The 26,578-nt window shown below is 45.7% G+C and overlaps 1 protein-coding gene across 1 annotated transcript; it reads left to right on the top strand.

Moving 5' to 3' along the window:
- The first annotated feature begins 44 nt into the window (after positions 1 to 44).
- ggps1 (geranylgeranyl diphosphate synthase 1) lies at positions 45 to 21,635 on the top strand. Its single transcript, XM_064317102.1, has 4 exons — positions 45 to 389; positions 6,054 to 6,154; positions 15,413 to 15,483; positions 20,438 to 21,635. The coding sequence occupies exons 2-4, from the start codon at positions 6,082 to 6,084 to the stop codon at positions 21,191 to 21,193; spliced, it is 900 nt and encodes a 299-aa protein (XP_064173172.1). The 5' UTR covers positions 45 to 389; positions 6,054 to 6,081; the 3' UTR covers positions 21,194 to 21,635.
- Positions 21,636 to 26,578: the final 4,943 nt, after the last annotated feature.

The raw sequence follows: 26,578 nt of genomic DNA, 5'->3' as shown, positions 1-26,578 counted from the left end.
ACAGGCGCGTTGAAAAATAGACCTAACGTGTTGCACCCCACATAGACACCCCACCCCCACCCAGTATGTGCGCTTGCTCCGTGAAGAAGCGATGGCGTATTTAGGTTAGTGTGAATGCGGAATAAGAGGGGTGACTTGGCTGGCTGATCACAAGACTCGTTTCCACGTTTTGCTAGTTTTATTTAGCAAGGATTGTATTGATAAAGAGGTGGTGGAATAAGCTGCAATTATCTCACTGGCTATTTGATCGGAATATAATAAATAAAGAACATTGTATACTGAGATAGCGACATAGCTAATATTAGCAAACTAGGTAGCTGGTTAAAAAAGGCGTCTAAAGCGGAAGTGGTGGAAGAAGTGCCCCGGATTGTAAATTGCTGATCAACAAGGTGGGTGGAGCTACGACTATATTTACGTGTGTAAAACGTACGTAGTGGATAAGTTAACTAGCATTTTGGCAGTTTATTTTGACCTTGCCGAATACGAATGGTATTCCAGTAGTAGTAGCAGTGTGTCAATTATTGAGAGGCTGGTTAGCTGGCTGCTAGCAGGTTGACACTCGGTTAAATGCCGACTGCTTAGTTGGCTGCCCTGCCCTGCCCTGGTGACGACAAATTTCCATTCAAAAGCTCCTCAGCCGACAGCCTCGTGAATAGAATGACCGGACTATTTTGTATATAATCAATTTAACGTTATATTCTACCCTGTAACGTGTTTATAACCGTCATTTAAACCTGTCTGTCTGGATGGTTTTCAGACCACGTAAATTAGACCGCAAATTCCCATCGGTATAAACTAGCTAATAATACTAGCTGCTGTGGTTAGCCGTGGTGGCTTTTAGTGTTTTTCCCTAGCCAGTTTGGCCATTTCTCAGTTTCTACTAGTTACTGACTAGCTGGGTAAAGCTTCATTACTTCATTAGTTGCGAAAAATTCTTCCACATTTATTTAAAATAAACAACGTTAAATTATCGTTTGCTATTAGCTCCCATTGTGCAGTTTGCGAAGCAATGCTGCTTTATTAAATATTGAGCAGATTTTCATCTAACCAAAATACGCTGCTGTAGAAGTGCCGATACTATACAGAGGACAAATAATTGATCAAATCGTTTAAAATACAGTTCAAGTGCTTATGGCTTCCGGTTCTTTGCTTGTAATACCGTCGGCATCAGTGTGGGCTGTTTATATTGACTGCCAACATGTCAAATGCCATTCTTGTCTGTACGCCAAATGTGGTCAGTCAACTGGGTTTTAGTTTGCACTGATAAAGCTATGTGGAGTAAGTGATTCTGTAGAATACTTTTCTAGGTAACGAATTATAAAGGCCTGGTTAACGTTACCAGTTCGCATATATAGACGGCATTACAGCATTAAAAACTTAAAAACAGTGCAAGACTATGAATCACTTGCTGACACGCAAAGACTCTGCAGTGTTATGCGACACGCGTGACGTGTATTTTAGTGCTGATTCAACGGACGTAAGAAAGCATAGAAGCCAGTTCTGAGCGGCATATTTAGATGTCGTGTTAACACTGCTAACTATCCAGTAACCAGATTTTTAAACTTCTGGCTCATGTGCTAGTGTTCGTCAAGTCTCTCCGGTCGCAGAGTGTTCCAAATATGCGATGTTCTGAAAGAGAAGGCTGAAAAGCGATATCCCCATAATGGTATTATGCAATCCCCTCTTGTGAATGCCCTAGTGGACCTCCTTGTAGTTTTTCCCCACAAGCTGACAGCACAGGAGGAGCAAGACCATTGATGATGTTAAGAACTAAACTCACTTCTGCACATTTCAGCAAAATTTCCGAATTAGGAGGCCATACTTGGCTAAGATGTCACAGTTATGATATCGATTTGACCTTTTGTCTAGGATCGTTAGAGCTTGTTTATATACTGTCTAAATGGGCTAGAGAGTAGTCTTGCATTTAGATGCAATATACTCCAGTGAATATCAGTGCTTCTAGTGTGTCAGTAATGTTGTGTAGTAGCAGTTTTGAATTTAAAGGCATTGGACATGGAATGGCATTAACTAATTGTATTTTTTTTTACTATAAGGTGCTCTTTGCACTTTGAGGGGCATTTTCTTCAAAACCACAATACTGCAACAATGCTGTTTGGTGTCAGTTAGATATTTATTTTCCCAAAAATTAATTTCTTCCATTATACTTGCCCTAGACTCCTTGAAATATCTCACTTTTCTGTTGTTTTGTTGACTCCTGATCGACAGTTTTCTCCAAAAAAGTATGCAGATAATTACTCTGGTTAAGCAAGGTCATGTAGGGCACAGTAGTGTTTAAGGGACTAGTCTTTTAATTCTGTTTTTGTTTGACCCTGGACCATATATGTTCAGTTTTATGCGTGTTTAAGTTGGGCAGTGTGTAAATGTATGATGTGTCATGGTGAAAAGTATGTGGTTATGTGTGTTTCCCAGATGAGGACAAATGCTCAGCTGAACTTATTAGGGAGTCTGCCTGGGGCATTAGTTGTTTAGAGGCTGTGTGTGCTCTCCTATGTTTGTTTTATTTGCTTGTTTAATGTTTACAACTCTCAAGTGATTGGCTCTGTGTGCAGTGTATAAGTTCCAGCACTCGTAATTGGTCAGATCGGTACGCAGTGTAAAAGTTACAGCACTCATAATTGGTTGAATCTGTGTGCAGTGTAAAAGTTACAGCACTTGTAATCGGTCAGATCTGCGCACTGTTGAATCTTTTAGTGCTAATTTCAGCTCTGCAACAGGATGTCAGTGATCCACTTTTAATTGGAAATGCCTGTGAAGCAAAATACAGCAAGGTCATGTTCTTTAAATTGACGTGGTGAATTGCACTAATTCAGTTTATGTTACTGTCACAGACTCCGCTGTGACCTCAGGCAAGAAGCTGATTGGCTGAACAGTTCACATGACTGTCACAACTAAGCGCCTGTTTGGCACTTTTGGAACTTAGAGATATGGTCTCTGTCTCCGACTCTTGGGGAATTCAAGCCCAGAGGAGTTTATAAAAAATATGCCCATTGCTTTTGGTTGGCAGTGAGCTGGACATAGACTTGGATAATCACCCTGTGATGAACACCACAAAAATTGGGTTAGGAAGAGCTCGGCTACAGACATGGAGACCACATATTTACATTAATTAGATTTTAAAATGCATTAGTGCTTCACTGTTTCATTTTCAAACATTCTGGAAAGTTTCCAGGAATTTAACAGAAATTTTACAACCCTTTGCAACCATAGTGGTGCCAGCTGTTGCTGGTGGATGGATGTAGTGAGAAGCTGTCTCTCTGGTTTGACGTAGCTATTATTTTCTTTGGCTGTTTACAGGAAGGTGCTTTAAACGTTGAAGCAATCTCTGAATCAGTCAGGTCTGATCATGTTGTGCATGGATTCACTGATGGAAATGGCAGCTGGATTTTTGGCTCGTATTTTAAATAATGATTGTTCAGCAGTGTCAGCGATTATTCTGTATCTTTCAATCTGAGCCCAGCTAAATGTGAACAGGACTCTTTGTCTTCCCTGGGTTTGCTGTTGAACCTGAGCCTAGTGTTGTCTGCGTCTCGGGACCAGATCCTCCTGCTCGCTGATGTACGGGTGCTGAATAAACAGTGTAAATTCCGGGGCTTAGCGCTGATGGATGTTTACTCGCACATGTCACAGACTGCAGTTTAAGTTAATAAGACCAAAGAAGAATGCGGTCTCCGGCTACAGCTGTCAGAGCAAACTAGCGGAGGCAGCAAAAAAAAAAGAAGCCTTTCACCAGCGTAGTAATTTCCCATATTAATATGCCGAGCACAAAGATTCCTGAAAGGTCGCGTTTATCAGCGGTCTTTAGATTAGAGTTGTTCTGTCTTGGTTTGCAGCGCTTGCGTTGCTGACACGCTGTCGGTCTTCTGAAGCACAAAAGGGCTAATTTACCTGTTAATCTTTAAACATGACACTCGGCCCATCGCTACGGTTGTTAAAATCAAAGTCGTCATTGAGCAGCTTGCGAACACGTTTCTCTCGCTCGCTGCATTTAACGCCCCCCCTTATTTCAGGGATTTTTGTAAAACGGGGACGTCTGGTTTTATCCAAAAAACGGCCGGTGTGGGTGGAGGTTTTTGCTTTGGCCCAGCGCTACAACACCTGATTCAGCTGATTAACTAACCGTGGTCTTCAATCAAGGCATTGATAAGTAGAATCGGGTGTCTTTGTGCTGGGCTAAAACGAAAACCGGCCTTTTTTATGATAAGATTGAACATCGATGCTGCAGAATATGTCATTTATGTCAGGTTTCTTACGCCTATACAGAAGCAAGCTGAACAATGAGTATGCGTGGAAAATACTTATTCCGTTGTTTCCTTGTTCATTACATCCATGGATTTATTTGATGATTGTATATTTATTTTGCTGGCTGTCGCCAGCAGCATTTTAAGCTCAGGAAGGTCTCTGTACTGTGAGCTCAGAGGAGGTGCCCCGCTGCAGGAGAGTAGCCCTGCTTGCAGGAGAGGAGCCCTGCCTCGCTGCGGGTGAGTAGCCCTGCCTCGCTGCAGGAGAGTAGCCCTGCTTGCAGGAGAGGAGAGTAGCCCTGCTTGCAGGAGAGGAGAGTAGCCCCGCTGCAGGAGAGCGGCCCCGCTGTAGGAGAGTTCCGGAAGTTTCACTTCCTCCCGGGCGCCTCTGTGGGGTGTGTCCTCTTTAAAGCGCTCTGCTCTCTTTACTGCACAGGGCTCTCAAAGCAGGCCTCTGAACACGGACGCTTCTCTGGCCACACATACACACACACACACGTGCGTGCAGACATGCATACATACAGACACGCTCACAGACACACAAACACGCGTGCGCACAGACACGCACACAGGCACGCATACACACGCATGCGCGCACACCGGCACACATGAATGTGCTACCCTAGGGATCGGTTTGTGCCATTTTTGGGGTAACAGGATTCTCTGTGTCCCTGGGAGCTTCCACGCAGTGGATTCTGGGTGTTTATCTCAAGTACTCTTCACTCAGCATGGACAGGCGTGTATTAATCTGTCTGACTTCCAGAACATCGGTCTGTTTGCTATGAATCATTCATCACAAGCAGCACCCTTTGAATTATTGTGTCATCAGTCAGATGTATCAAATCATGCACCCTTCTCCTTGGTAAGAACTGTATTGCATTTGCCTGTATGCCAAGATATATCAGTTACTCATTGACGTTTCACGGGAAAGGAGTTCTTGCATCTGTAACTGCCTTCCTCTTGAGAACTGAAGCACCAGTAACGGAAGCCAGTTAGCCAGGGGATTTATGGGAAGTGTTGTCATTTCATCTCGAGATCCAAACCTTTTTCCAGAGGTTTCAGACGAGTCTGTCGTGCAGGACTCTCCATTTATCTCCTGACAGATTACAAAGGGCTGCCCGAGATAAACTCTGTTTCCGGGAGCTTTCAACAGTGATAGCCTACACTCGCGCCCGATACTGTAGACACAAATCCCCTCTGCCTAGTCACTGCCTAGTTCCTTCCGCAAAAAGCCCAGTCGTAACTCTTGTCAATGGAAATGGTCTCCAAGCAGAAACCTTGCAAGTCTGTGAAGATGTCGCTTTTTAAGACAGCGCTCGAAGCAGATTAGACTAAATCTTGGAAATCGCTTCTGTAAGCAGAACAGGCTTTTGATTTGTGGGATGATATTACGCACAGATCTTACTGATGAGAAGCCATCGCGCAGCCTTTGTTTTTGCGTTTATTTGTCTTTTGAAGTGCTCGGGAATGTCTTGCGGCGTTTATTTAGGAGTTTTGAGCTTTTTGGTAGGTGCTTTTTCTTTCTTTCTTTCTTTCTTTTACATCCTCGGTTGTCATCATAACACAAAAGGACAAAGCGCCATCTAATTTCATAGGTTTATTTTGGGATAAAAATGACTGCCCGTCATCTTAACTCGTCTGCGTGCTTATTAAAATGAAAACATAAGTATATGCAATTCATGTGATTCCTCTCGTGTGTATCAGCAGTGTGATCTAAGGTCATCGGATTGCTATCTCTGAAGGCTCGCTGTCTGAAAACTCTGCGTCTCATTGGTCTTTTCCCACCCGTGACAGGTTCGTCGGTTTGCGGAAATCGTGAAAGATGGACGGCGACGAGGGCGTGGCCTCCAAACGAATCCTCCTCGAGCCGTACAAGTACCTGCTGCAGCTGCCAGGTAAGCATCTCTGACGTTGGCGGTCTCGGCGCGTTTCTCCGTCCGCCGTGCTCCTGCGGCACCCCGACCTTAGCCACACAGTCAGCACGGAAAAAAGAGATTTAAGCCCTCTCAGGCTGCCTGTCTCGTCAGTCGAGACGAGATTCAGTCTGTTTATTGTTGTTCGCGTAGCTCAGCGGAGTGATTGATATTCAGAATCGCGGCAGTTCAGGGGCATAGCACCGCATAACCGTCTCCGATATGTTATTTTATTCCTTCAACCAGGGGATTGAGTTGTACAACTACAAAGAGATTTTGAGATTTTATGCATAAAATAATGTATTGCAAGTATGGTAGCAGCCTTCCCGCACACCGCACATAATGAGGTATTATTGGCCGGAACTGCATGAACAAAACTGCACGTACTCATTTCTTATAAAAATAATGTCTGTTCAAGACTGTATATTATTATCTCATAAAAAACACGTTTTCAACGTACAAAAATGCCAAGTTACTAAAAAGTATTGATATCAAAATGACGCCAAGTTACGATACTACAAACAATATAGGCTATCTTGCCTCACCGAAATGACATAAGATGTATCTCAAAGCAATGCTACCCAATATTTCCTCAGTTCTTTCAAGTCACTTGGCCCTGTGTATAAGCATGCACTACATGGACAGGCCAAACATATGTGTGGATGGCTCTCTCACAGTCAAGATTGATTGAATAGGTGTGTATGTCCAATTTGTATTGGTATGTAGGCCTATGTATTTCGCTGCCCAGGCTTTCTGTTGCGTGAATGATAGTATGTTTCTTGGTACAAGTGTGTTCGTGAATGTGAATGTAAGATGTTGCCAGGGAAATGTCCCCATGCGGATAAATAAGTTCTCTATGTATGTATGTACAATATGTGTTTTACATGCAGTATTTATTGTACGTAGCAAATATACAATAACTTGCACATGTACTCAAATTCAGTTCAGAAGCAAGTATAAACATGTTTTCTGGAGAAATGTGCTTCCTGTCGTTGCTCAGCAGCAGTTCTGTACATTAATGAATTTATACATTAATTTCAATGTACAATGTTCAATGTGTTCCATGAGGCAATTCGAAATATTTGTCTCTTTGATCTGACAGAAAGTTTGCATGACATTGTGAAATGGTAAGATTAGAAAACACAGGGCCAAGTGACTTGAAAGAACTGAGGAAATATTGGGTAGCATTGCTTTGAGATACATCTTATGTCATTTCGGTGAGGCAAGATAGCCTATATTGTTTGTAGTATCGTAACTTGGCGTCATTTTGATATCAATACTTTTTAGTAACTTGGCATTTTTGTACGTTGAAAACGTGTTTTTTAGAGATATCAGTTCTTTTTGCAAAGCGTTTTATTATGAGAGTGAGAAATGCGACCCTGCAAGAAACGGTTGTGGATTATGGCTATCGTTGTGTGAATCTGTACAGTCTGATGAGCGTGTACCGTTCAGCAGTTTCGGTTTGCTATATATGTAAAACAGTGGCTGTGAGAAAGGATGCAGTGGCGTAAGCGTAAACGCATCAGGAACGCAGATGGAATATGGTATGTACTCACGGATTTGACGTCCATCCAACGAGCCTTGACTGACAAAATAATCAACACGCCCGTAGAATTATAACTCCCTAGGTCGCAACTTGTGTAGCCTTCTGTCCTGCTCCGTTTTCTGTTATTTGGTGGAGATGCACTTTTAGTGTTTGTAAGGTTTATCCTTCTGTCCTGCTCCATTGTCTGTTATTTCGTGGAGATGCACTTTTAGTGTTTGTAAGGTTTATAAGGCATTTTGATAGGCTTATCTGCAGGTAGGAATCCTCTTCGCTGTTTTGCTAAACGAGAACCGGAAAACATGATAGTGGAGAATAGGAGCAGACGCATATGTCCCAGCAGGCTTTGCATATGAGAGAAAACAACAGTGTGAGAGAAATTAAAATGAAATTACGAAATTCCGTAGTTGAAACAATATGTTTTTAGCAGAATGGGCATGTAGGTGAAGGCTGACATGATCACGGAGTATAGTGCGAAGTAAATGGAGTGACCATGAGCGAGCTTATATTCCTTATCAAATGGTATATATAACAGTCGGTATTGAACGTTAGTTGTTGAAGTGGAGGGTTAAATAACATTGCACTCATTATTTGCTTGTACTGTAATATAATCTATTGCACGAATGTGTTTTTCTCATGTTCACTGCTAGTAGTTATACTTATGAGTGAATCATGATTTTAAATGTAATGTTTTAATGCGGAGCTGCAGAACGTACATACGTAGTAATTGTGTGTAGCCCATGTGGCTAGATAGAGAACAGGGCGAGGTAACATGAATGTAGAAACGTGGCGTTTGCTGATATTAAGGTTTTGTACGGTAGCCAAGTGAAGAAATATAGTTAGTAGAAATGGCACAGTGGTGAACTGGTGTAACTTTTAAATAAAATGAATACATTTGCGTCATGAAATGCATATGGGTGGCCGTGAGTGAGTGAGGTTTACCAGTCTGTGACTTCGTTAGCTAATGTCATAGCTATGCAATGCGTGAAATATCATTAGCGAACCTGTCGGTGGTTTTAAAGAAGAACACAAGCCAGTAAGCACAGAAGAGCTTCCGTTGAGTCCATATGGCTTAGCAATATTGTAGCCGGTCAATAACTGAACGTACAGACGGTAAGTCATAATGCATATATCTTAGCAATATTGTAGCCGGTTAATAAGTAAACGGTGAACGGCGGGTAGATATGGTGCAAAAGCAATAATTAAGAAGTAGTAGACAATTATTAGTGAGGGTCGAAGCAAGTAAAAGAAACGTGTTCCAAACTGGGCTTGAATATACGACCCAGTGTTCCCAAGCCTGTAACCTTACCCACTAGGCCACGGTCGGATTAGCTGTTCAAACTGCGGAGTTGCAGAATGTAGAGAAGTAGTAATTGTTTGTAGCGTATGTGGCTAGATAGAGAACAGAGCGAGGTAACATGAATGTAGAAATAGAAACGTGGCGTTTGCTGATATGAAAGTTTTGTACGGTAGCCAAGTGAAGAAATATAGTTAGTAGAAATGGCACAGTGGTGAACTGGTGTAACTTTTTAATAAAAGGAATACATTTGCCGTGATGAAATGCATATGGGTGGTCGTGAGTGAGTTTTGGTAAAGCAAATATAGGCGTAAGAAACGTTAGTGTAAAAGAGGAAATGATCTGCCTGAGGGCGAGTCGGGGTTCAAGCCGTATACCGGAGGTTTACCAGTCTGTGACTTCGTTAGTGCAGCACCATGCCATAGCTATGCAATGCGTGAAATATCATTAGCAAACCTGCCGGTGGTTTTAAAGAACACAGGCCAGTAAGCACAGAAGAGCTCCCGTTGAATCCATGTGGCTTAGCAATATTGTAGCCGGTTAATAACTGAAAGGTGAACGGCGGGTAAATATGGTGCAAAAGCAATAATTGATAAGTAGGCTAGTAGACAATTATTAGTGAGGGTTGAAGCAGGTTAAAGAAACGTGTTCCAAGCTGGGTTTGAACCTACGACCCCATGTTCCCAAGACTGTAACTTTACCCACTAGTCCACAGGCAGACTAGCTGTTTGAACGGGAAATGTTTCAGAGTAAAAATGTATGGGTATTTTGCGTGTGTATGCGCGTTTTTGATTGGGTCGTGTAGGTGCAGATTTGGCTGGTGTCAGTGAAATGCCCAATGGGGAGACATGTTGTTAGTGGGATAGGCGGCAGGAAAAATAAGAATGAGAAGAAGAAAGAGAAGAAGAAGTAGAAGAAGAAGAAGGAGAAAACGCAAAATCCCCTTAGTTTGGGACTTTATTGTGTGGACATGTGAAGTTGTTTATGAATTCTGTCTGTTGAAATGGGGTCAGAATGAACAGAATTTAATGTTTTTAAGGGCTGAGTGTCTGTGGCTGTTGTGGTTATTTCTGTGGGGAACCCTGAAAAGTGCCAAAGTCTCGGTGCTGTATAGGTATGGGGCATGCCCCCGCCAAGGCGTAACTTGGCGGGATGGCATACCTGCCATCCCAATTATGTTTTTTTTTTTTGCAGTTTTTGTCATTGTTGGTTGTGTAGTTTCTGGACAGCTGAAACATATTCAAAAGGAAATGTTAAAGCGGAGGCTCGCAAGTTCTGCTCGGGTTTTCCGTGTGCGGTTCACTGCGTTCGTCTGTCGGGAATACCCCCTACTGTAGCTGGCGTTTTAGCAGTCTCGGAGCAAGAGGGCGCATGTTCATAAATAATACAAGAAAGCACTTAACATAACTAAGGTCGTCTGGCGGCATGAACTTCATTAAGATTGGGAGTTCATGTTGGGAGTAGTTGAGCAGCAGCGTGACAGAACGATCACAGAGCAAAAAAAAAAAAAGAACAAGATGCCTTCTATGTAATATATATTTAACAGTTTGAGGTGTTGCTTTTGATCATAGTGATATTGGTCTTATACACAAATGAACCCTCCCGTGAGAATACGCCACAGTAAATATTGTATCTGTTTCAAAAGTCAATAGATAGAATGTCAGCGACTATCATCTAGAATTTTCAGAACATTTTGTGCAACCTGGATAATGAAAATGTGTTGCTGCTGCAGCTGCTGCTCTCGATGCTGCATTTGACATATGACCTTCCACACGGGGAAGCCGACAGGCTTCAGAATGTGAAGAGGCTGTCCTTTCACTGTTAGCCAGGCACCGTGTCTCTGTCGTAATTACCGTGTCTTAATAAAAGCCGTCTGATTGGCCGTTGGTTTTAACAGCTGCGTGAAGTATTCCGTTCTAACTTTACGTAGGCTGTACTGAAGTATACGGGATGTATCGCGGCAACGCATTGGCGCAAAAATGGCCATCCGCGGACTGTGGAAACTATGGGACAGCAGGAGAACGTCATCCACTGCTAAAACTATGTTCCACCCGTTCTCTTCGCTGTCACTCTTGCGTTGTAAAGTGAGTGATGGAGGGAAAAGAGGAATAGTAGGCCTGTCCCTCGGAGTGGAAGGTGGAGAAGGAGGCAGCAGCTCCACCTGAATACAAAGCCTTCACACACTGCATGAGCTCCTGTGCTCAGATGGCTTTGAGTCCCTGCGTATTACATCACCGAGCATGATGACATCATTCTGGTCAGTGACGGTGGTTGAGCGAGGTGAACAGCGAAAGGTCGGCTCAGGCAAAGACGCACAGCCGCTGAAGTGTCTTCCCTGAGGTGGTGGGCCGCCCGGTCCGTTACTGACGGGGCCGCTGTGGCTGGGCTGTGTACGGTGTCTTTTAAGGGCCAGAAAACACGCTGGAAGCTGGTGATTTTTTTAAGCTGGCGTGTGGTTTGGGTTCACAAAAACCCCCCCAAAAGCACTGGAACTGCTGTGATGTTTATTTGGCTAATTTATTCTGTAGAAAATGAAGCAGGGACTGAACAGTCTTGTCACACCTAACCAAAGGAATGCTGTCCTGTAGGACAGACTGTGACAGGAGTAATTCTTTCTGAAAATAAATGTGAAATTTACAGCATCTCTCTCATTCTCTCTCTCTCTCTCTGAATAATTCATGCGTTTGTCTAAACCTCCGGCTCACATTTCACCCGCTGCCAAATCTCGCCACAGTTGCCAGGGTCTTCTGTGATTTGCACAGGGTATTGTGTTTGTGATTCACTTTGTTTTTTTTTTTTTTAATAAGCATTTTTGTAAAGCGGCACCTGGCCTCTTTTAGGCGGGACATCCGTAGCACATCTGTACTGTATAAGACCCGACCCCCTCGTCCAGTTCTGGCGGCTGACGTTCTGAGGCCTGTCCTTTGTGAGCTGGTGCGAGCTGTAGATTTGAGGCCAGACCCGGACGGCCCAGTGAAATGACCTTTCGTTTTCGGAGTGTGCCGACGAGCAAATTTCATCGCGCCCCTTTCTGTTTTATGCAGGGCTCTGTGCTGATTTGGAGCGGTCAATCCAAGATGAACTCCGCATTCGTGATCTTATTTCTGTGGCGCCCTCAGAGTGACCTGTTAATGTTTTTATCAAGGAGCCGATGGCAGCTTAGAAGTTTGGCCAGGCGGGCGAAGAATTTTCCAGATTTTTGAAAATTTATTCACAGCAAGTGTTTGTCTCTTTGTATGCCCGGTCGTACGTTCAGTGTATTAAATGGCAGTGGTGTTCAGCCGCCGTGTTCAGGGGAACGAGGCGTGCCCCAGCCTGGTAAGCTGTACTGCTATTCAGTAGGAGCTCAGGCCTTCTAGATGTTTCTGTTCCTAGGATTACAGTAAAGACATCTGCCTTAAGAGAAGCACGTTTCTCTTTAAGTCCCGCTTTTCTCTCTGTTTGTGTTCGGTTTCTTTTTACCTTCCTGATTTTTAAAGATCTTTGGGGTATTGTTTTGCTGTAGGCTTCCTCTGTTGCATCGCCTGTGGCGTCGTCTCTTGATTGGCTCAAACTTCCAAATGACACCATTCAGAGCGTTCCGTTGATGCGTAGTGCTGTCCGGGATGACATCTGCCCCGACGTTTTCCCATTCTAGCACCATAGGACTTCACCCCCTGTGCATAAGCACAAGTGATAATCACGCATTAAAAGCTCAGTATCCACTGAATACTGGGGGGGGCACTGACAGAGATGGAGACCGCGCACACACTGCTGGCTTATAGCCAATATTAGTGTTTAGTGTGGAAACAGTGAGAGTAGGAAAAAAGACTCAGCCTCTGTATCGCATCCGGGTACAGCGGCGCACGGAGATGATGTCATCACAATCGGCTGTTATTCAACCAAGCTTGTGTCCACAACGAATCGTTGATCAGTTCCATTTTTCCGCGTTCTCTTTCCTGACGCCACCGTATGGAAAATCCACGCCTCGTCGGACAGGTTTAGCAATTGAATTGATAATCTGGTTTGGCCAAGCGAGCGGTGTGTGAATCCAAATGAGGCGACTTGCACTGACTAGCCTGACAAACTTCTCTCATTCATTTGCCATTTATAGGCCAATGAAACCTAAAAAATATTAATAACAACGGTTTTCAATCTGAAATTTCATTGCGCATATTTCATGAATTGTGCCACACCCATCATTACAATAGGTGTTACTGATAGGATAGTTGGAACATGATTGATTGGCACTTTTAAATGGCTTTTTGATTGGGTTTGCTCGGGTGTGGGATCTCCTGTGGCGTAGGCCCGGTCCCCAGCGGGTTGTTTTGAGAGTAGGCTGTGCGCTTGCGGGCGGTGGAAGAATTCCGCTCACAGGAAGGAGGCGTGGCAGTTGGACTCTGCGTGATGTCAGCGCAGCAGAACTGAGCACTGAATAATGGCCCATTTAGCCTTGGAGCACCATAATTTCAGTCTAGTCGTTATGACTACTGCGTAGCTGAACGTTGTGTTATTTCTAGCCAAAGGGATAGCTAACTAATATTTTAGACACAGTCTAACTAATATTTTGTTTCAATAATAATAATATGAATAATAACAATAATAGTAATGTTATGCTACTGTGATATCAATTTTACTATTTAGAAGTAGTGGTAATAAGCTGCAGAACTTTAGCTGTAGTTGATCTTGCTGTTGTCTTCTAGCACGACAACATGTAGCACAGCAGTGCATAGCGAGAGACAGGCTTTAGTAGAAATCTAAAACTGTACATTTCTGAGTTTGAACCAAGCATGATCACCTGCCATTTGCTCTGGCTGTCAGGAGTGGGTACGGGATGGACCCAAACGCAGAGTAAAAACAGAGGGTCCAAAAATGGGGAAAACAAGACTTTAATTAACAGAGAACAGGGAACAAAGGGACTCGCAGGGCGAAACTTACAAACAAACGAAAATCTTCAAAAATTCACAAGAAAAAACAAAAAAACCCAAAAACGAGGGAAAACAGGGCAGGCAGGGCACAGGCAGACAAGCAACAGGTGAACAGGAATCAGGCAGGAACAGGTACAAACAGGTAGCAAGCAAACAAACCAAACCAAACCAAAGCAAGGCACAGCAAAGATTCCAGCGCCTGAGTCGGGGAGAGGGAGACTTAAATAGAAAGACGCAGACGAGACACAGGAGGGCACGATGAACAATCAAGCCACAGAGAGGGAGGGGAACACGAGACAAAACACAACTAATAATTGAATAATGAGAACCAATAAAACAATTAACAGAACACAAAACCGAGGTACCGCCATCTGGCGGCCCAACAGAGAAACAACACAGGGGGAAGACACAGAAGACAACAGAACCCTGACACTGGCAAAATCTGTGTGGAAAAAACATTACCCAACATTTCAGGTTATTTAGGTCCATAAGGAGATTGTTTAATTATTCATTCATTCATTCATTCATGGCTTTCAGCCTTTAAATATGCATGCGCTAGTAAAGCTTTTCCAGTGCAGAGAGTAGACTCTGGGCCGCTGCCAGTGTATTAGTATAAAAAGTGTGTGATATCTGAGCTGCTGTTGTTGTTGTCGGCCTTGAGCTGGGATTAGCGTGCGCGTAACAGCCGTATGCAAACGAGCTGCGCCAGAGGCGGAGCGCTCGCCCGTCTCCGAGCCGCTCAAATATTTATAACCCTGTTCTCGGCGGTCCGGGGAGGACGCTCCGGATGCTGCGGCGAGGGCGCTCGGGTGGGCCGGCCGCGGACAGCGCTCGGCCCTCTGGGAAGGGGCGGGACGCGGGGAGGAGCGGCGGCCTTTCGCAAGGGGCTCACGGCGCGCCCATCCGCGCGCGGCTCGTCTGCGATGCCGCCTGCGGCCGTTCAGCTCTGTCCTCCCGCGAGCCGCGCGAAGCGTTCGAGCGCCGCGCGTCCAGGCGTCCGCTTCCCGCCATCTTTCCGCTCTCGTAGCCCGTCTTTAAGGACACGATTGCGTTTTTTTTTTTCCCGCTTGTTTGTACAGTTTTATCGAAGCCCGAAGGACAAGCGTTTTGGTTTTCTCGTTAAAGTTTTTTGTGCCGGTGTTTTCTATTCCTGTAGACGGCCGTTATTCTGCTGAACGGTGTGCTGAGATGGTGGATGAGATCTTTGATGAGTGGGGAAGCTAAGGATTGTGGATGGCATTTGGGGCCCTTGTCACAGCCAGCAGATGAATGGGAGCGAGTGATGTTTTGCAGCTGAAATCGAAAGTGACTGTGAACGGTTCCTGAGAGGGGGGCGGTAATCAACACAGCCCCCTCCCCCACCTTCGTGTGAGTCTGCTGTGAACTACCACTTCCTTCTCCTCCAACAGCAGAGATTAGGAGCCTGGCGTACTCGTACACAGTGGTTATCATGTTTTAATATGTATATTTTTTGTCTGTTTGAATCTGAACAGGGAAGCAGGTCAGGACGAAGCTGTCCCAGGCATTTAACCACTGGCTCAATGTCCCGGAAGACAAACTGCAGGTAAGAGCGATCCACTTCCGGGTCACGCTTTGGGTCATGCAGAAAAGGGCGTGGCCTTTCTTTCATATATCTTTTTGGAATATGACCGAATTCGCATGCATTAGCCTAATTTATTTTGCTAAAATTAGCTTTAATGTGTGTGCGTGTGGCTGCACAGATCCAAAATTACTTTTGAGTGTAAGTCAGTTGAGTCTGATTTGTTCTCGGGTGCTTCTGGAACGTTCCCTCTGTGTTGTCGTCGGGGTGGTGCTCGCGGCTCTTCCTGCCCGTGGGGCGGGTCGCTCGTTTGGGCGCCCGCGCGGCGTCGCATGGAGACCGCAGAAGTGCGCGGGCGTGTGTCCGTACTCCGCAGTAGGCATCAGGAGTCTAGCGTGCCCCTACCGAAACGGCGCAGGTGGAGATCTTATCTAAGCCCTGAGGTCTGAGCAGCAGTGCCCCCATAGTCCTCAAAACCACGGCGTACTGGTTTCAAACAGCCTTAAACTTCCTGCTGCAACTGCTCTTTCACAAAGTCCCAGCATGCCTTGCTGTTCGCTCGGACTCGTACAGAAGCCTGGCAGGCTAACGAGATCCGCTTGGCGACGGCTCGGCGGCCGCCACGTTTCAGACGATGAAAACGCGGCGATGCAGTCAGCATACGAGTAACTCGTCTTCCCTGTGGTTTCACGCTAGGCCTTCTGGGAAGGTGGAACCCGCCCGGCTGCTTTAAGCGTGTCGTTCGACAGGTCTTCGCTTTTTGTATTTGGCATTTAAAAAAAAAAAAAAAATTTATTTTATGAAACCCGCCCTGTGTCCCTGTATAGTGCTGAGAGAGTCACTGCACATTACTCGTCATAAAAGCAAAGAGAGCACCTCCCAGCTTCTGACTCATGGTCCGGTGTGTATCTGGGCATGAAGTGTCGTGCTGACGCAGTGGTGAGTGCGGTGGTAAGTCTGCGATGCTGCGTAAGGGGGCGTCGTGATTGGCCAGTGTGGACAGGGGGTGTGGCTCCCACATTCACTGTCCTTTACACACCTGGGGGGGGGAGGGGACTGAACCCAATCACCATCCGTTCATAGCCCCCCCCCCCCACTTTATTTAGAGAAGCTAAAGGAAGATGGGTTGGGTCCACGTTTTAGCAGTGTCTAGTGAGCCAGTGAAGTGGATCCACTGTAGATACCATGCTGTGCGGAGCATCCGGCTAGTCAGACCTTTTCATTTTTTTGCTTGTGTTTGTATTTAACATTCAGTTCTGTTAATGACTCAGCAGAAATGGGCACGTGTGATGTGGCATCAGCCGGTATCTGATAGCTGGCGGGGCGCTGTGCTATAGAGTTGTGTGGTTTTTGTTTATTGTCAGGGGCCCGCTGTCATCCCCCATAATGCCTTGTAATGGGCTCTTTAAACTGCAGTGACATGGCGCCAGATCCGTGATTCATGGGTGGCTCCGATCGATAGAGGCTTCTGAAGGCCGTCGGTTGCCTCCCTGAAGCCCGCTCTTACCGCAGCGCTTCCCCGGCGGTGGAAAGGCGGCGCTTTTGAGTCCCCGCCGTCCCGAAACCGACGCCGAATGGCAGGGGCGTGACTTCGGGCTGGCCAATCGGGTGGGGTTTTTCGGAGTGGTGTTCAACGGGACTGACGGGCACGCCTGTGGCCTGCTCGAATCGCTTTGCTCCGAGCCAGCCGCAGGAAGTGTGGAGTGTGACCGATGCGAGGTGCAGTAAACGCAGTAAACTGCACTTGACGGCTTCTTGCAGCTGAAATTGAACAGGTTATCTTTTCTCTCCTCTCTTCAGCCACATGTGTGGTCTTATATGTTCTCCTATCTTCAGTCCATCAGCTAAATGTGTGGCCTTGTATGTTCTCCCATCTTCAGTCCATCAGCTAAATGTATGGCCTTGTATGTTCTCCCATCTTCAGACCATCTTCTGCTGCACACACAGAGTGGCGGGGTTGTGCTATACCAGGCCCTGGGAAACCAGGCGTTACAGGCGCTGGTTCAGGCGGCGGGTGATTCCGGGTGATTCCGGTTGGGGTTGCGTTCTCGGCGCGCGGTGCGCTGTGGCACCTAGCGTTCCACGCGCCGTTTGAGGCAGGAGACCCAATCGCACGCTCTCCTCCTCCACGCTCTCTCTCTCTCCGCGGCGGCTGCGGGGCTGCCGTTGCCGGGCGCTGAACTCTCCCCGAACCCGTCGCTCAGACCCGCGCCCCGCGGCCCCCGCGCCGAGGCCGCCCCGGTGGACCCCGCCACTCGTCTGTCTGTGCTGTCATCTTAATCTGCTCTCCCCCCCACCCCCCCTCCCTCCCCTTCATCGGCAGAAACGAACCCAACCGCTAGTCCCACGGTGATAGGTGCTAGGGCCAGTGCGGCAAGGATGCCTCATAGGAACACCTGTAACGGGGTTGTACGTTATCTCAGACTTTAAAATGAGCAAAAAAAAGAAAGTTTCCTTTCTTACCAGTTTTTGTGAGCTAGGGCCTAGCAACCTTCCATAAAATGACAGGTAACTCATCAATATTAATAATATATTTTCTGAAAGTGTGAGTGAATAGAGAATTGCTTGGAACGAGTACATTATTTGCATAGAGAGAAGTGCGAGTGTGTAATTTAAATATCCTGAGGGAATATTTGAATATGGAAATCATCAAAACGTACATCCCTGCTTCAGAGAGGAGAACCGTGGCTGTCGAAGATAGTGATGATTACGACAATAAGCTTTGTTTATTTTCGATGATACGGCATTAATTCCCGGGATGCCTGAGAACCGCGTGCTGAATTTCAATCGCGCTAGCTTTCAGAAGCCGCTGGTCTCCTCCCTGGAAAGCAAGAACAACATCGAGGGTAAGTCGTGTGGTCGACCGACGGTCTTGTTCGGGCGGAAATGTCTGCCGGCGCGCGGTCTGTAGCAGATGAGACACGGCGATCAGCGTGTGTGTCAGCCTCTGGAGCGAAAAATACCGGCAGTACCGAGGACGGCGGAAGTGCCGGCGTTTCTTTTATTCCACGCTTATCTTAATGATTTACACGTAAATGCGTGTAAATCATTTGAGCGCTTATGTTTCGGAAGGATTCTGTGTGTTATCGTCCCTCCTAGCATTTCTAAGGCAGGCGCTTCTTTTATTAGCGTGATAACAGTGTTATTAACCTTATCTGAGTGGAGTTAAATTCTCCATAGGGAAAATGACAGTTCATTGTCGGGCTCTCTTTCTAGCTGTGCTGAAAATATCTATTGGGCAATACGGCGCAATTTGCCTCTAGACGATCCTTGTGTGGATACAGCGATGGCCATATCAATATACAGTTATCTAAATTCAGTTTCCACGAAATGTGTGCATTTGTATTACCACTGCTTTCTCAAATATTAATTGAAGAAGCACCATGGTTTTGTGCAACATGGGCTATATTGACACTGGGTAACCAATCATTTTGACACCTTTTAGCGTCTTTGGGAAAGATTATTCATTCAGTCAGAGTGGAGTGAGCAGCGCTTTGTCTGATTCAGAGTGGAGTGAACAGCGCTGAGCCTGATTCAGAGTGGAGTGAGCAGCGCTGAGCCTGATTCAGAGTGGAGTGAGCAGCGCTGAGCCTGATTCAGTCAGAGTGGAGTGAGCAGCACTGAGTCTGATTCAGTCAGAGTGGAGTGAGCAGCGCTGAGTCTGATTCAGAGTGGAGTGAGCAGCTCTGTGTCTGATTCATAGTGGAGTGAGCAGTGCTGAGCCTGATTCAGTCAGAGTGGAGTGAGCAGGCTGACTGAGCGCTGAGTTCAGAGTGGAGTGAGCAGCGCTGAGGCCTGATTCAGTCAGAGTGGAGTGAGCAGGCGGCATTGGAGCGCTGATTCAGAGTGGAGTGAGCAGCTGCGTTCTATGAGCCTGGATTCAGTCAGAGTGAGTGAGCAGCACGGGTGAGTGTCTGATTCAAGTGGAGTGAGCAGCCGATCGCAGCTGAGCCTGATTCTGAGTCAGAGGTGTTGAGTGGAGGGGCATGGGAGCACTCTGTGTCTGATTTCAAGTGGAGTGAGCAGTGCTGAGCCTGATTCAGTCAGAGTGGAGGAGGTGGGAGTGAGCAGCGCTGAGCTGATTCAGAGTGGTGACGCGTGTCTGTTCGAGTGAGTGGCATGCGAGCCTGATCAGTCAGAGTGAGTGAGCAGCACTTGTCTGATTCAGGAGTGGACGTGATGCAGCAGCTTGGTTGATTCATGTGGAGTGAGCAGCGCTGAGCCTGATTCAGTCAGAGTGGAGTGAGCAGCACTGCTCCTGGGCCAGCTCCAGTGCCACGGTGGCTGCTGTGCTCCTGCAGGGCCCTGATCTGGGATCAGTCTTTCCTGTGAGGCCCAGGGGAGGGAGGGGGCTGCTGTGTACGCTGAGCTCTGGCCTTAGAGCAGCAGTTAGCAGGAAATGCCTACGGCCCCCATTACAGCACACAGCAGGCTGCAGCTCCAGGGCCCTTCATTCTGCCGCCCTGTAATACGTCACCCCCTTCATGCTTTCTCTCTCTCTCTCTCTCTGTCTCTCTCTCTCTCGGTTTCTTACATTGTTCTGTTTTATCTCTCTCTCTCTCTCTCACTCTCATTCTTTCTCTCTCACTCACTCACTCTATCGGTTGCTTTCGCTTTCCTGCTGGAAGCATGCGGGCTGAGCTGAATCCTCCATCCATGTCAGCGAGGCCCTCTGCTGGCGGCAACCACGTTTGGGCAGGAACACAGTTACATTACATTACAGGCATTTAGCAGACGCACTTATCTAGTGCGACTTGCACAACTTTTTTACATGGCATTTACATTGCATCCATTTATACAGCTGGATATATACTGAAGTAATGCAGGTTAAGTGCTTTGCTCAAGGGTACAATGGCGAGGGTTACCGGGGTTGTACCCGTACCGGGAATCTTACCTATGACCTTTAGGTTACAAGACTAATTCCTTACCCATTATACTACTTTGCCACCCCTGACCTGTGTTCTCCCCGTGTGCGCAGGTGATCATCGAGGTGACGGAGATGCTCCACAACGCCAGCCTGCTGATCGACGACATCGAGGACAGCTCCAAGCTCCGGCGGGGCTTCCCCGTGGCCCACAGCATCTACGGCATCCCGTCCGTCATCAACTCGGCCAACTACGTCTACTTCCTGGGCCTGGAGAAGGTGCTGACGCTGGAGCACCCCGAGGCCGTCCGCGTGTTCACCCGCCAGCTGCTGGAGCTCCACCGCGGCCAGGGCCAGGACATCTACTGGCGAGACACCTACACCTGCCCCAGCGAGGCCGAGTACCGGCGCATGGTGCTCCAGAAGACCGGCGGGCTCTTCGGCCTGGCCGTGGGCCTCATGCAGCTCTTCTCCAGCTGGAAACAGGACCTCAAGCCCCTGCTGGACGCGCTGGGCCTCTTCTTCCAGATCCGCGACGACTACGCCAACCTGTACTCGCGGGAGTACAGCGAGAACAAGAGCTTCTGCGAGGACCTGACGGAGGGCAAGTTCTCCTTCCCCACCATCCACGCCATCTGGTCGCAGCCGGAGAGCACGCAGGTGCAGAACATCCTGCGGCAGCGCACGGAGAACGTGGACATCAAGCGCTACTGCGTGGACTACCTGGAGAAGGTGGGCTCCTTCGCCTACACCCGCCAGACCCTGCGCGACCTGGAGGCCAAGGCCTACGCCCTCATCCGGGACCTGGGGGGCAACCCCGAGCTGGAGGCCGTGATCGAGCACCTCAGCCGCATGTACAAAGAGGAGTGAACCCCCCCCCCCCCCCAAATCACCACCCATCGTCCCAAACAACCGTATGTTCTCCCCCACGTCCCTGGGTTTCTGGCTCTTACTGTTTCACGTCTTCATTGAGAGCCTTCTGTTATAGGGTCTTTAAGAGCAACAGAGTCTGTTGATTTCTGTTTTGGCTCCTAATCAGTTAAAGCGCTTGATTATTCTTAAAAGCCGATTACAGTTGGTTAACCTCGCCTGGTTTCTCGGGTCCAAACCGGTCGCTGGTTTTGGAGCAAAAACCGAAACCAGCAGAACTTGTGGCCTTCCGGGATGAGAGCTTGCAGTCGCTGCTTTGTGAAAACTACGGTTTTTGCAACCAAATTCAAACATTTCCCATACACCTTTCCTGCACAGAGAAGCCTTATTACATGCTTGTATTTTCTGTCACAAAATAAATGGTTTTTACTATTGTAGTCCAGCAGCTTTGCATTGTGGTCAAAGTGATTTTCTTGGAAGAATTAATTAATTAATTAATTAATTAATTAATTAATGATTGTGGGGGGTTTAGACTGTGAAAACTTCTTACAGGCAGAGAGAAACAGGTTCTGTATTTCACTCCAACATTATATACTTGTGGGGCTGCATTTCTGGTATGTTCGCACTGATGTATAAAACTTGAAAAGATCCTGTTGCACACTTGGACCTTTCCCATAATATGATGTTGCCATTTTTCATTAAGCATCGTCTATATGAATATGTTTATGGAAAAAACCTCTGTTTGGAGACTCAGTGATTACAGTGATTTGTACTAATGTGAACATCAGGACATCTGATATTTGAATACCTGCCTCTAAAATCACCCAAGTGACTCCTGGTAAATGCAGCGGGTTCGACAGCAGTTCATTCTGAGCATGTAATTGCAGACGATTACAGAGCTTTGAATAGAGGGGGATTTCTGGATGTACAATGACAGTTGCTGGAGAAGTATTTGACAGTTAACTTTCAAATTTTTTGAAAGACCACAAAATTGTCTTAATAAAAAAAATCTGCCAAAATCTCCCTTTTAGGACCTTGTTAGATGTCGTTTAGAACAGCTGACAGCTGCTAATTATTTTGGCTGGTGTTTCCAGATGGAAGACAAACTTGTCTTTTTAAAGGAATACTATGCAGGATTTTCAGTTTGACAATATTATAGAATAACCATGCTCAGTCATATTTATGATCTTTGTTCAGGTTTGCCAAATTTGTGCTCCTCTGCCTGTGTTTCTTCTTCTAAAATGTGTTTGGGACGTTTCTGGGCGTGAGGCTCTTTTCTGTGTGGGGAGGGGTGGGTGTGGCTATAGAGCCTGTGGGTGGTGTCAGGTTTCAGCAGGCTGTAGCTAACTAGCTATTGCAATGGCGGTGAAGAAGCACAAGTGCAGCAAATCACAAATCAAGGACAAGCCAACAGGGCTCATTAAAAAACAAGACTCAACTTAGGAATTGCTTTTCCTTGATGGCGGCTGCTATTGAAAAATTGAGATGTTTAAAAAAAAAAAACAGATATAAAGTATAAAAATGCATCCTGCAAAATCCTTAAAGGCATATTTTGCAGGACTTTTATTTTTTAAGTTAGGTAATGGATAGCCACCATTAGAAGAGTTTTTCATATTCTTAAATAGTTGTATGCAAGCTGTAGTTAAAGCATAATCAAGTGAATTGTCTTACCAAACACGTATGTAAGAGTTTCCCTTTTAATTATTCTCATTTACTAACGACCTCTGTAAAGAGAAACTGCCTTAAGGTTGAAGTGATTTGAAACAATCTGCACCTGTATTTCTTTTGTATCTATTAAGGGTTAATACATGGTTTATTAACACCCAGCAGTGTTAAAGGGCTACCTGAATAGAATTAGAATAGAACGGTCATGCCTGCCTTGTCTGCAAAGCTGTTCTTGGGCCCACCTGCTTTGGATTGGACTGCACAGCTGAACAGGCTCTCGACTGCCCCCTGCTGGTGTTGGCCTGCATTAGCCTGGGCGGACGTTAACGGAAAAAGCCAGCGTCGCTGGGTCGGAGCTCCTGATTGGTTAACAGCCCCATTGCTCAAAGGCACGTCTGTGTTTGCTAACCGAGTTCAGTCGTGCTCTCCCGCAGGGACACTGGGGTGTGTCGCTGCTCTAGTTTATATCCTTCCAGCTGCTTACTTCATTTATTGTCATCTGCACATTTTTTTATTTGGTTCCTCCCTGGGGTAAGGAAAGGTTAAGAGCGCATTATTTCTTTGATAAACCATTTTCCAGAAGATGATATTACTGAAACTGACTTTGTGTATTGCGGATGCTGACTTCCAGGCTTTTGTGTATTATGTAGACAGAATGGGTTTGAAAATTAAATTTCATAGTAAATTTGATCTCCTCTTTGCTGTACTGCAGTGATTATATATTTGAAAGCAGATTTGAGACCCTGATTAGAACCAGGCCAGGGGGCAAGGTAAGCGGTTTGTAATACAGAAAAGGTTGCGCAATGTTGTGTATGCACTGTGAAATAAAAGTGATTTTGCGTCAGTCGGTTGTACGGAATGTGATGAAAGCGATATTAATTTGTGTGAAAAATGAACCCAGTTGACAGCTGGTTCTGATCACCCCCTGTGGTGCTCAAACTGTCACCGTGCCGCGGTTCAAACAGAAGGAAACCACTGGCACAGAACCCAGAGTCGTATACAAAAAAAAAACGTTTAGTTAATTTGTAACAGAATTCAGCAATTATGGAAAAAACATGCAGTTTTCATTCCGAGAAGGGATCGTTTCTTTCTAGGGATGCACAAAGTGGTAAATTCTGGGGCCAGTATAAATAACAAATATTTTTCTGTCCATATCTGCAATGCCAGTACATCCCTGTTTTACATTCAAGCACAAGCGCAGACTGCAAACCAAAAGTTTCTGCATTCACAGATGAAGTGGATGAGCGCAGACACCTCTGATGCATGTAGTCCTACGTTGCGTTGTCATATTGGCATAATCAGAGAATCTGGCTCATGCCGATAAATTTGTCTGAATTTATTTATCGGCCAATACCGATGCCGCCTCTGTTTAATTGCGCATCCATTTCCACAATCAAATTAATTCTTGCCAGAGGCGAACCCTTTTGACGACACGCGGTCAGTAACCAAGGTTTATCCACAACTGAAAGCCTTATTTACAGAATGCGTGTGCGCGTTCGAGAGAGTGAAGGACAGATGGGGCTATCCGTGTGAGAGGAGGAGAAAAGAACAGAAGCTCTAAACGCTTTTTAAGCGTGAACATGCTGTCTCTGCTGGACGTGGTTATAACAGCGGCAGTGAAGAGGGTCAGGACCTTGCCACTGGCCTTCATTTAGCTGAAGTGTCTGTTTCTACAACGAGACAGTGAGTCTACTCTTGTTTGTAGACTCTGTAAAGGAAGTGGAAGCAAGTATCCACCGGTAAGGAGCCATTTATTTTGTACATAAAATTGCCGTATGCATTTACTGTGTATCACAGCCATGACCAACTGGTTGAGAGGAAATTAAAGATGCGTCTTTTGTGGCTATTTCTCAGTCGACATTTTCAGTAGAACAATGTTTGTTATGAATTGCGCAAATTGTAATTCATTAGCATATGAAGTGCAATGCATACATGGATAATATGATCATCAAAATAGGGCTACTTTGCAATTTTGTGACATTGTTGCATGCATATCTGTGATAAGTTATGAATGACTTTAGTTGTAAGAAATTGCTTTTCAGGAAATGTTTTCTTTGTCAACATATTGTTTATAAACATGTGTGCCCATATGAATGCAGTAATATAAATTCCAAATTAATTTAATTAAAAAATCAATTGTAGAGATGAAGTCGATATGTGATCGATTGAAGAATCATAATGTACTCTTTAGGGTAAACACGGGTTCTAAAAGAACAGGATGTGTTCCTACTTCTAAAGGTATACATCCTGAGAGCATTTTACAGCCGTAAAATGTGCTGACCTTCCCTTGATTTCAGGACGGATCATCCTCCCTCTCCACGCCTTTATGAGCTCTCAACCAATCAACAGGAAACGCGAACAAAATCCCCTTTTTACAGATTTCTGTGAGATACAAAGTAGAAAAAAACCAAACTCATGCAAAGGTTTTAATGATTTAATGTGACAGCAATTAATTTTGTGTTGATGTGTTAAGCTGTTTTTGTTCTTTATGAAATGAAAATTGAAATGCCATGAAGTAAGACTGCTGATCATCAGTCTCCTGCAAAGACACATAGCTCTACAATTTTCAAACCATTCTGTCCCCATATATGTGCACCAGCCAATTCGAAAAAGACAATCTATAGAACTTCCACCTAAATATCTAGCTACTCAAAGTAGTACAGTAGCTTATATTATCTCTGCATAGCCTTGTTAAAAATGTAAGCAAATCAATCCATTAATAGCTTTAGTACTGTAAATATTACCAAGAATCTGTCACACTGTAAAAAATCTGTAAAAAGTGCTGTAATTTCTACATGGTGAAAAAAACCTAATGGACAAGCTCACAATAAAGGACTAATTATTGCCTGCAGCAGCACTGCGTACACTTGAGTCCCCGGGCGCTGCACTGTGGCTGCCCACTGCTCCTAAGTAACTAGGATGGGTCAAAATGCAGAGGACAAATTACCCCACGGGGTTCAATAAAGTATATCTATCTATCTGTTCTCATCTATGTGTTCACAGTTTGCAGGTAAGCAGAGGCACCCTTGCCCGATGTCATGCACCCTGTTAGCTGTCGGCTTTTGCAGCTGCGCACTCTGAAACCTGCCACAGTACCAGCCTATCGCCCAGGCAAGCAGCACCCAAATGCTGCCCTGGAGTGCTGCTGGGTGAAATGCCAACCAAATAATCATTACCAAACAAGTTTCCTGTCTTTATCTTAAAGAAAAAGTTCATCCAAAAATGTATTTTTACTCTCTGCAGGCAGTAAGGCAAACACCCAGAGCATGATACATATCACGCCCTGCTTGAGAAGATAATGCTTCTCAACTTTAGACAGTCACTTCTGATGATGCCCATAGGGAAAACGGCTTTGGTTTTTACATTACATTACATTACATTCATTTGGCAGACGCTTTTATCCAAAGCGACGTACAAGAAGTGCATTTTCATGATCGTAGACAACTGCTGAACAGGGGTTTTATTCAGAAAGCACATGTAGTGGAAAAAAGGCTGGAAAAACTTTGGTAACAGAGAGCAATCAGAACGGTTGACGGACCTGGGGTGAATTCATTACAAATTTACGGTCAGTTATGGAGATTACATTGACTGACCCAGACCACAAGCTGGGCCTGTTTAAATAATTTGAAAACCGGACAGTCCAGTCGAAAACCGAACGCGTGGCAACCCTAGCACGGCGAGAAGACGAGACCTCGTGGCTTTGAGGACAGCTCAACTTGC

Source organism: Anguilla rostrata, chromosome 18 (genome assembly GCF_018555375.3).
Source record: "Anguilla rostrata isolate EN2019 chromosome 18, ASM1855537v3, whole genome shotgun sequence".
In the NCBI taxonomy this organism is placed as follows: domain Eukaryota; kingdom Metazoa; phylum Chordata; class Actinopteri; order Anguilliformes; family Anguillidae; genus Anguilla; species Anguilla rostrata.
Note: the sequence above shows the minus strand (reverse complement) of the source record. Positions and strands in the feature narration are given on the sequence as shown.